At 34.8% G+C, this 12,446-nt stretch overlaps 1 protein-coding gene across 3 annotated transcripts in view; it reads right to left on the bottom strand.

Moving 5' to 3' along the window:
- Positions 1–12,446, bottom strand: part of U2af50 (U2 small nuclear riboprotein auxiliary factor 50) — a 154,684-nt gene that overhangs the window by 49,723 nt on the left and 92,515 nt on the right. For 2 of the 3 annotated variants that reach the window (XM_090407544.1, XM_090407546.1), the window contains 2 exons: positions 9,299–9,415; positions 1,634–1,784 (listed from right to left, as the gene is read on the bottom strand). In XM_090407544.1, coding sequence (XP_090263670.1) covers positions 1,634–1,784; positions 9,299–9,415 — 268 coding nt within the window. The remainder of the gene's footprint in view (positions 1–1,633; positions 1,785–9,298; positions 9,416–12,446) is intronic. The other variant, XM_090407545.1, reaches the window with a different exon arrangement.

Here is a 12,446-nt window from a genome sequence, read left to right as displayed (position 1 = left end):
ATGAATAGAGTGTCTCCTGTGATGAGTCTTTTGACTCCATGGAGTGTCCATATAAATAATCATCTTAACCCATAGGTGTGTTCAGATTACTATGACAGAACTACATGATTAAGTTTACATTATTATTAATCTCCTATCAACAATTTTCCTTCAAATTAATCTATTACATGTAAGCACTCCAACTTTGTCATATCTAACATTTCGTGCTTCTAAGGCAGTTCTAATTGAATCCACCGAAACCTTGGTCTTCCTCTGGGTATCAACCACTTGTTTTGCTAACCTTTCCTCACTCATTCTATTTAAATGGCCATGCCACCTTAGATTAGCTCTGCTTACACATTCTTGAATGCTAACAAAGTCAAGTTCCTTTCTAGTATCTTCATTTTTAATATGATTTAATATAATAACAACACTTACTTTTTAGTCTTACTCATCTCATCTTCCTTATACTCTGTTTTACCTTGCGGTGTCGAGGGTCCATTGCTCATCGGACCTCACTCCGTTTACAGGATAAGGTGGTCAGCCTTATGCCCCGGTGTATCCTATGGCCTGTAGTGTTGAGTTCTCAAGGCCAGTTTGCCTGCTTTGCGGGATGAAAAACCCCAGAATAAACTGGGGAAAAAACCCTGCTGTCCACGCCCAAGACTGGCTAACTTGGCTATGGCTGAGGAAGATCCTTCAGCTCCTCACGTCACCGACAGGAATTGAACCTAGGACACTCCTTCCCCAGGTATATGGTTGCGAAGAGCATAGCCACTAGGCTAACCGTGCGGACTTTTTTTTTTTTTTTTTTTAAGTCTTACTAATCAAGCAAATTCATTTTGAAAAGCAGGCTTATAATGCTAAAGCAACAACATAGAATATGTATGAGAGGGGTCAAGTGTTTTCAGACATTAACACTAAAGCACTGCCACTTACCTAAAACATATATTTTGGTCCACTCTCACCATAGTAAATGCTGCTATAACATACTTGTTCTCTATAATAAACTACCACAAAATCTGAACACCAAAGCTCCATACACACAATAATGATATGCTACAAAAAATTCACTATAGCAAGCTATCCACTATAATAAGCTTATCTTGGGGATACGAGTCAAATGTATGTAGTTTCTTATATTGACATATTTTGTCAGCTTCTATAATCCAGATCAAAAAGAAGCATTTCATAATATAAGCAAAACCTATGGACTAATAAAAAAACTTAAATGTAACATCATACCATCATAGACAACAACCACAGACATCAAAAAAACGAATGAACTATTTGTCGTGATACACAATCAAGTAAGTGAAACAAATAAAAATGCATGACATCTAGAAAGAATCATCAATGACCAGTAACTAAGAGGAATTTACGTTATAAGCATCTGTGAAATATGTAAGAGTAACATTTTTATTTAAATGTTATTTCATTTAAAGACATTTCTAAAAGATATTTCTGAGAGAGAGAGAGACAGTATAAAAGAAAAGCTAAATCAATTAGAAATTCAATATTTCATTGAGTCATAAAAAAATCACTTGATATTTTCAATGTTTTATTAATTGCAAGTTTTATGGGAAAAAATAATCAATTAAATAATGTTATTTTATAAATTAATAAGAATGCATTAAAAACTACCGCACTTTACCCCACAGTTTACCTGGAACAGTAGTCGATGGATTTTTTGAGATACCGGGCATTGGCTGATAGTCATGTGGTCGGCGAATCTTCAAACATTGACCTTTGAAACCAATACCATCGAATGCCATGGCTTCAGTTGTTTCATCCACAGAACGGAACTATATGAAACATATCCAATTTAAAATTTTTCATTTTTAAAAAATAATAAAAAAAATTATTAATAGGTCTTTATGAAATCTGTACGAGCAGTTTCACTAAAACAAATCTGTCAGACTAAATACCATACAGCAATGCAACTGGTTTCTATCCCTATCCATTCTTACTTGCAGTGTAGTGGCCTTGGTGAGCAGGTTTACTACACCAATTTAATTTTCTCACTACACAATTTCAACAGGCCAGCCTTGAGACAGCATGTGGGACTGAGCCTCTTAGTAACATTGGCTAGCAATAATCCCCCTGCTGCTTACTCCACCAGGTAGTGCCCAAAAGGGAAATCCAAGCATAGCAACTTGCAAGAGTTATTAAGTTCATGCTTTGATTGGGGTCCGGAAACTATGTGGAAATTCTGTCGACAAACCTTTCTTTCACCACAATGTGAATATATATATATTTTTTTTTTACACCATTCTAAATTGAAAGAAGAGAGCATAAGAAAATTATAGTCTTACTGTAGTTGAAAAATTTTCACAAAAAAGAACAAGAATTTCAAATAATATCAAAAACAAAAAACTTAATTTTTCCCAGCCTAATGATATCCTACCAGTTATACTAAGAGCCTTTGCTCTAGAATTAATACCCACTTGTACCATCTTTACAAAGTGTTCTACTTATCTGGAATCAATCCAACAGCATGGAAGGAAGTTTTTATCCCACCTGTTCTTAAAAGAAGATAAAAAGGCAGACAACAAACCATGTTCAATTGCCATCATCTCAATATTCTCAAAAGTGATGGAGGTCACCAACAATCAGCATCTTCAGTACATAGGAACCTAGTAATTAATTAGTGATTATCAATATAGATTCTGCCATTTTCTTTCTATAGTAGACTTTCTTACAAGCTTTGGACACAGGCCATGAAGAGATTTGAAGAATTTCATGTAGTTGGTTTTGATATTTCCAAGATATTCGGCTCAGTCTGGCACTCCATCTTTTTTCCAAGTTACTATTTTTTGGTTTTGCTCATGCCTTTCGTGAATAGATTTCTAAATTCCTGCCTGGTCATTCACTGTGTGTTGGGTTGGATGACTCCCTCTCATCTGATTTTTTTCCATCAGTACTGAAGTATCCCAAGGCTCTAAAGTTTTATCTACACTCTTTCTTATATACATCAACAATCTTCTCTTTGTGACATCCAATCCAATTCATAACTTTGTTGATAACAGCAGAGTCCATCTTCCCTAGGTCATTCAAAATCATAAATTTCCTGATATATACCAAAGGGGTGCACAGGCTGCTATGACAGTATTACAAGATTAACTTTACATTATTATGAATCCCCTATTAATAATTTCCCTCCAAATTAGTCAAATACTTATTGACACTCTAATATTGTCATAGATAACACTCTCAAGACCCAGAGGAAAACCAAGATCTAGGTAGGTTGATATAGTAAAAAGTGCCTTAGAAGACAGAAATATAAGATCTGATAATATTGGAGTCTTGACGATCAATTAAATCGGTAGAAAATTGTTGATTGGAAGTTAGCGATGTAACTTTTTCTAACAGTGCTATCATAATTATAGGGATATCATGTATGCCCTTTGTGAGTGCATGTCAGGAATTTTATGATGATGAAATAATGCAAACAGAAGAAACCAAATGTCTGCCATCATTTGGGATGGTGGGGAGAGGCACCATGCTAAAAAGATGTGTTATCATGGTGCCCCTCCCCACCATCCCAAAAGACAAGAGAGTTTGGCTAACACTGAAATTAACAAGGTCATCAGAGATGTAGCGAAAGCATGTGTTGAAAATAACGATCCAGTCGTAGTAAGTAGAAGATATTCCGGAAGTTAGGGATTTGTGTACCACATCAAATGAGGAGTGCATCATGCAGTAATCAACAAAATTGAGTATTGGAACAGTTAACTGCCGAAGGCTACTGATATATACACTATCAACCAATAATTGTGCAGACACTTCAGCAATTTACAAATAATACCAGCAGCAGGTGAACCCTAATATCAGGTATGTCCACCTTTGGCTTTTATCACCTCCTGCACCGTTTGAGGGAGGCTTTCCACCAATGTGTGGAGGAATGGAGACAAATTCCACCATCAGGTGGAATTTGTCTCCATTCCTCCATCAAAGCAGCACTGAGTTCAGTGACAGATCCAGGACATGCTACCCTGGACCTCAATCAGCGCTCCAATTTGTATCACAGGTCTGTTCCATAAAAAGTCCACAGTGTAGGCAGCACCCGATTTTACAGAATATCAAGGTAAAGTTTGGTGGTGATGGTGTGGAGTGCATTCAGCTGGTTTAGAGTGGGACCATGGGGCGCTGTCCATGGTTCCATGAAGGCAGAGACCCATGGTCCCACTCCAAACCAACTGAATGCACCCCACACCATCACCACCAAACTTTACCGTGGTGGGTACAACACACTGTGGTAACAAGCATTCACCAGGCTGCTTCAACACATACATCCTGCCATCAGACTGGAAACAGGTGAACCTTGATTAGTCGCTCAAGAATACAATTTTTCACCAGTCAAGGCCAGATGAGCCACCTTGTTCGTTGTTGTGATTCGGATTGTGTGCCACTGCTCTTCCATGGAAACCCGGTTATTTTCATACAGTATTAGTGCTCACCATGGTGTTATTGGCACCCTGGAACTAATCAAGGATGGTCTATGCCGATTTTCATGTGCCACCCATTTTAACACTCTCTTGACCCTACCAGTCATTTTCGGCAGCAGTCCTGGGTGTTTTCCTGCACTGGTGATGCCAGAATGTCTCCATTTGTTGATCATGCCAACTGCTGACTTTGGATGCTCCACTTGAATGGCAATGGCATGTATAGACATGCCACTAATGTGACAGCCCACTCAAAATCGCTGAGTTCATGGCATGTTTCCATACCACCTGTATGAAAAAAAAAAAAAAAAAAAAAGTTTGAATAGCAATGCACAATCATGCTCGCAATTACTGAAGATGGAAGAAAGTTGCCTCCTTAATAATATTCAAAAGGAAAACAATGTCAAAGAGGAAATTTTTCCCTGGAATTCATGTAAGAGTTCAAGAAAAAGGGCAGATGGATAATATAAAGGTTCATAATTAGATTAGAATAGTTTGAATCCACTCTAGAGACCGGAAGTAGCGATAGCAAATTGGTAAGTCACACCCATTTAGTTTTTTTTTTTAATCCTGGTAATCTTATGATTCCAAAATGATAAAAGGACAAACAATAATGAAACAAAAATATATTGAGAAAATTTGGAGAAAAGAGCAAAGCTAATAATAATGACAAATACCTGTTGGATTTCTGCTCAGAGGCATGTGGTGAGGTTGTCTGTAAGGATAGCAAAATCAGAACTCCATGGTGCAAACAGGAAGTTAAACAGGCAGTTTAAACATTTAAACACAAAAAAAAAAACAACGCAACATCAAAAAGAAAAAGAAAATACAGAGTACAGGGAAGACAGAAATAGCAGTTCCAGCCCTTGAACAGAAACATACCCTGCAAATTGATAAGGCCATACTAATAGACAAACAAGACAACGAAACAATGCTTAGAATATCGGAAACAATAGCCATAAAATGTGATAAAAACTAACTCGATCAACGTCCAACGACCCTACCTAATTTTCGAGTGTTGGAAGCTCCACAACATAAAAATTAGGTCATGACTCTGACCAATAAGAGAAAACAAAAGTCCTTCTAAGGAAGATATACCAAGCCGACATGACATAGCCCTACACGTTCCGATGACGATACATGATTGGCTTGCACCCCATTAACGCTCTCCCCTGGCCGTTTCCCATAAATCCCTTCCTTTTTCCAAAAGAAGCACTCTTAAATATAATATATATATATTATTTTCAAAAAAAAACCCAGGTTTTCTAAAGTTTTATTAATCTTCCCACCTTGCCTCAAACAACCCAACCATGTTTCCTACCCCCATTATCAGCCTAACAGCAGAAGTATGGAGAACAAAGACATCCTAACATCCAAACAAGATATGTGCAAAATTTATTTCTCTATTAGTCTGCATATATTTATCTCTAAAATACACTTATAATGTAACTTAAAATAAGGGACACTCCTAAAAAAAAACAGCCTAAAATAGCAGTATAAATAACAGGATTTAGTGATCATAAAGGCGACATGAAAACAGGAGAAAAAGATATCATTGACATCTGGAGTAATTACTTTGAAAATTGCTAAATGAAACAAGCAGTGATGGCACAGTGGTAAAAAACAGACATGTGGTCAGCAATACATATCCATACTTGAAGTAGAAAAAGCCACCGGAAGCCTGAAACGTGGAAAGGCAGCAGGAGTAGATGATATTCGAAAAGAAATGCTGAAGTATGGAGGTATTCAAGTCTTACAGTGGCTGTACTGCATAGTTCAGAAGGCCTGGACAAATTCCAGATGATTGGAGCAGAGCTCTCATAGTACCCATATATAAAAAGGGAAATAAAACTGAATGTGAGAATTACAGAGGTATTTCCATACTGAGTGTTCCTGGTAAGATTTATGCAAGTATACTTGAGAAACGGTTGAGAAGAATTGTGGAAGAAAAGCTTGAAGAACAAGCTGGATTCAGGCCAAATAGAGGCTGTCAGGATCAGATCTTCACTTTATGACAAACAGTTGAAAAATCATGAGAATATAACAAAGATCTGTATTTAAGCTTTGTAGATCTGGAAAAGGCAAATTACAAGGTACAAAGAGAGAAGCTATTCAATATGCTATAGTTATAGGGTGTCAATGGGGCATTATATCAAGACTTAGTCTTTATTTGAGTTGTAAGTCAACAGCTAGAATTGAAAGAAGTACAGGAAGGTGGTTTAATGTTAAATCTGGTGCCAGACAAGGATGTACATTATTCCCTCTGTTATTCATTATCTATATGGATCACATTATGAAGGAAAGTGATATTAAACCTGATATCAAAATTGGAGACATTAATCTCAGCTCTTTGTTTTATGCGGAAGTATATGTTATACTTCTAAATAAATCTGCTCCAAGTCTGCAAGATTCCCTGACTAAATTGAATAACTGTTGTAATAGATATGGTATGAAGGTCAGCATTAAAATGACAAAGACAATGAAGATAAGCAGAAATACTGAAAATATCAACTGCATTGTGAATCGAGAACCTATAAAACAAGTAAAACATTTCAGCTACTTATGCATGATTTTTAGTGAAGATGGTTAATTAAATATGGAAATAGACAACAGAATCAACAAAGTGAAGTGAAATGAATTTATTCACTTCACTATGGTAGGAAGTGAAGTGAATAAATTTATATGGAATAAGAGAGAAATTAGCTGTATACGAGACAGTATTCACGTCAATTTTAACTTATGGATCTGAGAGCTGGGGCATGAACAGATGGCATCAATGGCAATATCATATTAAAAATGAGGATAGCATATTAGAAAAGAACTTGACATTGTCAGCATCCAGGAATGTGTTAGCAGAGATAATCTCAGGTGGTATGGTTGAGGGAATGGGAGAGGAACGATTAGCAAAACAAGTGTTCTCTGCCAGGTTGGCAGGAAAAAGACCCAGAGGAAGACCAAAATATAGGAGGATTGATATGGTAAAAAGTGCCTTAGAAATATAAGATCTTCTGATAATGTTGAAGTCTTGACAAGTAACAGACTGATTTGGAAGAAAATTGTAGATAGGAAGTTAGCAATGATGTAATTTTTCATGTATTACTCTTATATCCTGTACACCCCATGAGGGTATATAGCAGGAATTTGATGATGAAACAAACAATGTTTGTTTCATTATTGCCTGTCACTAAAGAATCAAATATATTGCGTGATGAAAGTGAGTGGCTGATTGTTTAAATAATGTGATAATTAAAATTAATATTAAATTAAATTAATAAACTTTATAAATAATGTAAGCAATTATAAATTATAACAAATACAGGATTTAATTATAAGTGTCAATTTAGTTTTTTCCTGAAAAACTTTAGTTTCCGAAAATCTCCACATATCTCGTACCACGATTTTTAACTTTAATTTTTGGGGGAATAAGTGTGTTGTATTTGAGTAAATACGATAATACAGACACACAAGCAGAGAGTGAGTGAAAAAAGCAGAGCCTGGCAGAAGACCAGTATTAATAGTGAAGGATAAGGATCCATCCACTATCACATATAAACTGAGACAAAAAAATAAAAAGTGTTGCAGAAGTCAAACCATATGACAAGAGCTTACTTTAATGGATTTCTAAATTTTTCCACAACATTCATCGAAAGGTGGGCGACATACAAATCTGTACAAGATCAACAATGGTGGAATGCATACTGGTTTATTAGATATTAACATAGAAGGTGAATGCTGATGGCTTTCTCCTCACTTTAGAAAGAACTAAAGAGAAATTAGTAATTGAATGGTAATTTGTTCCCAATTAAGGAATAAGTTGAACATAAGCTAATTTTCAAGTTGCAGAACAGATAAAAAGTGGAATATAAGAGATATTGTACGCATTTTTCTAAAGAGAAAAAGGTCCATGAACTTAACATTAATACTAGTGTAGATTTATGATATTGCCTTAACAGCATGAGTAAAATGTTTAAAGCACTATAAACAAATTTGCATTATAAATAAACTTACCTCCTAAAGAAAAAAAAAAGAACCAGAAACTTAGAGTTAAAGGACATAAATTGAATTATTTTTACAAATATATCACAATTAAACACTTGGCAACAGGCCTTAAGTGTACAAAGATTCCTTATATCAACATTTCTAATTACAAGAAATTATGCATTTTTTTGCTATACATTTAGAAAATATATACATAATAAATAATAAAACCAAAAGTTATCATTTCTTTTTTATTTATTTAATTAATCAAAATCGGGTGCTGCTAAAAATAATGTAAGATAATCTGATATCACTAAATAGCAACCATTTCATGTTTCATAATGTAGAAGGATGTACATTATCAACTCTGTTATTCATAATCTATATGGATCACATTATGAAGGAAAGTGGTATTAAACCTAATATCAAAATTGGAGATGTTAATCTCAGCTCTTTGTTTTATGCGGAAGTATATGTTATACTTATAAATAAATCTGCTTCAAGTCTGCAAGATTTCCCGACTAAATTGAATAACTGTTGTAATAGATATGGTATGAAGGTCAGCATTAAAACTCATGTTAAAAACATTAAAATTCATGTTATTTCTATGGTATCTAAATGTAATTTCAACACTTCGCAATATCCATGTTTGACTGACCAGCAGTGACTGTATAACAGAGATTGCAACTAGCTCAACCACAATGATGCATTCTTCTTCTCAAAAATATGGGATTTCATGAACTAAACAAAATTATCATATCAGAAAGTTTTATAAAATCACACATTTTTTTTATAAAATCAGAAGTGTCTATGATTTTAGAAAACTAGCAAATTTTATATGGTTCATTACTGCTAATGCAAGTCCAATTCTTAAAGTTTTATAAAAGTTAACTTACCTCCAAGAATGCAAAATTTTTTTCCAAATTGATCTGGCAGGCTAAAACTGGATTGCCTGGTGCTTGTGAAAAACCACAAGAACGCATCTGGGCATTAAAAAAATCCATCATTTCTTCCTGCAGGGAAAAGTAAAGATTAAAAAATATAAAAAAAATTAAAGATGCCTAACCTTTTTACACATGGCAAAAGTTTACGACTGTAAATGGCAATAATGAAATCAGAATGCGATGCTTTTTTTTTGTTGCTAATTCCAGATGAAATCTCATATTTATTTTAACCAAACATAAAATTATCAACTTTTTTTAAATATGTTGAGCCCATTAATCAACCTCTTGATTGATGGTCAAGGGAAAAAAAAAATTCTTCTTTCATTAGTTCATTTTGATTGAAATCAAACAATGTTTTTAAAACTTTATTTCCAGGTTGTTAAAACAAATTTAAAACATTTTTAAAAAACATTAGTTTTCTCATTTTATTAAAACTACTTAGACCATCTTTTCCAATTTTGCTTTTCTTATTAGTCATGCATAAATACTGAATTCCAACTAAAAATGAGATGGCTCATCTTATGCATTTTTCTCTTAAAATAAAAAACTTATATTAAATGAACAGAATAGAAAAGAAAAGGTCACATTACACAATTCACTTTTAAAGTGAACCTTTTCTGTAACCACAGGCATTTTCAAAATATATTAACAGAAATAAACACATTTAACATATAAGCTTTAAAAGAAGTACAAAAAACCTCAATGTCATGAAACCTTCGAATATGTTGCAAGATGCGTTTAAAAATAGGAACACAAGTAGGCAATTACATTAAGAACTGATGATTTACTTGAAATTATTTATTGATTAATTTTTGTTCCGTGTATCACTGACAATGTCTGTGATACATGGAAAAATTCAATGTGTCACAAAAGTTATAATAAGGTTGCAGTAAATAAACTTCTAGAGTTAAAAACGTCCGCACGGTTAGCTTAGTGGCTGTGCGCTTCACAACCATATGCCTGGGGAAGGAGTGTCCTAGGTTCAATTTCCGTTGGAGACATAAGGAGCTGAAGGATCTTCCTCAGCCATAGCCAGGTCAGCCGATCTTGGGCATGGACAGTAGGGTTTCCCCCCAGTTCATCCTGGGGCTTTTCATCCCTCAAAGCAGGCAAACCGGCCTTGAGAACTCAACACTACAGGACATAGGATACACTGGGCCATAGGGCTGACCACCTTATCCTGTGAACGGTTTGAGATCTTCTTCTCTTCTTCTTTGGTGCATCAATTCAAAGATTGGTAATTATAGCAGTATATCACAACATCCTGTCTTTTGACCTCCTTTTCATCTCTTCATAACTCTTAGCACCAGTTAGCATCATCATGTTATTTATATATGAAATTCTTGGTCTGCCTCGTGGCCTCTTTCCTTCTACAGTCCCCTCCATTATTTCTGTAATCAGTCCTCCATGCCTGAAATGGTTTCCAATTAGGCTTTTTCTTCTCTTATTGATGTGTTTCATTAACGACTGCTCTTCATGAACTATATTTAAAACTTCTTAATTACTTTTCCTTTCTGTCCAACTAATTTTCATCATCTTTCTCCAGCACCAAAGTTCAAATGCCTCCAACTTTTCCGTGTCTTGTTTTGTTAGTCCAGGCCTCACAACCATATAATGCAATGCTCCATATGTATGTTTTCACTAGCCTTTTTTTGAGCTGGATGCTAAGTCCTTTATTGGTAAAAATGTTTCTTCTGTTATAGCATGCTTTTTGGCTAGGATTATTTGTGCTTTAATATCTGATTGGTTTCTTCCATCTTCTGTGATAAGACTTCCAAGATATTTAAAAGAGGATACCTGTTGTATTAGGGATTTATTTCCGGGTTTATTTTCGTTGGATTTGCTTTACTTCTAATAATTTTGTTTTCTTATAATTAATTTTTAGGCTGTACTATGTGAAGATTTCTTTTATCTTTGTTAGGGTGGCTTTCAGTTTGTTTTCATTATCAGCTATAACTGCTATATCATCTGCGAACTGTAGCCAGTTAATATCAATTCCATTTATCTTAATTCCTGTTTCTATTAGTTCTTTCAATTTATTTATTGCATCTTCAATGTACATATCAAACAATATGGGTGAAAGAGAGCATCCCTGTCTTACACCTCTACGTATTTTTGCTAGGGGTCGATAGAAAAATAAAAGATATCATTGTACGGGTAATATTTAATTCAGTTAATTTGGATTACCTCCATCCTGAATGACAACGCAATTAAGAGTGAATCGTGGGAACAGTGACATGAATAGGACCTGTAAGATGGAGCAAGGTCACGAAAATAGTTACGGAGGCCAATCAAGTAGGCCAAAATGACGTATTTACCAATAATACATATTACAATTCAATCGTTATTCATTGACGAACTAAACTTCTCTATGTGTCCCATGCTACCAAGCTGAAGTTGAAGAGTTGAGCAGGGCTGGTAGTAATACCAGTGATATTACTAATGATAGTAATAGTAGTAGTAATAGTAATATAATATATACTATATTATACATACAATAAACACTGTAACTATAAAACAAACAATCGAAAAACTCACATAAGCGTCTTTTTTGCTTGTCCTATTATAATTACGTAATAGTAAAATAGAAGGGGTCGACGGTCAAAGAAGTTTGGCGACCCCTGGTGTAAAGGATACTGTGGTAGGCGGATCATGAAGAATAAGAAATGACTAGCACACTGAGCCTCTCTAGAAGGCTACTGCTGGACAAGGAAGGCAAGGGGATACCACCTTGTTCTATTTTTCCCTAGTAAGATAATAGTATGGATGACCTATTCTAAAAGAATAGGTCCATCCATACTGCTTACTACATTTTACAATTTATTATTCTAATAAATTTAAAATACAATTCTAATAATAAAATACAATTTACTATTCTGAAAGATAGTAAAGTGCACAATGGCTCAATACTTGTGCATGGCAGGGGAAGAAGCAAGGCTTCCTAGGTCGTAAACCAGCGAAATCCTTGTACATTAATTGGAATGTGAGAACCCTCCTACAAATTAAAAAATTTGAAGAGAGAAATGGATAGATTAAAAATAGCCATATTGGGAATTAGTGAAATGAGATGGAATGGAACTGGAGACTTTTGGAGTGGTGA

The sequence above is a fragment of the Typopeltis vanoorti genome, chromosome 17 (genome assembly GCF_054136105.1).
Source record: "Typopeltis vanoorti isolate ZY-2024b chromosome 17, IOZ_Tvanoo_1.0, whole genome shotgun sequence".
Lineage (NCBI taxonomy): Eukaryota > Metazoa > Arthropoda > Arachnida > Uropygi > Thelyphonidae > Typopeltis > Typopeltis vanoorti.
The sequence above is the reverse complement of the archived record's forward strand: the minus strand, read 5'-3'. Positions and strand labels throughout refer to the sequence as shown.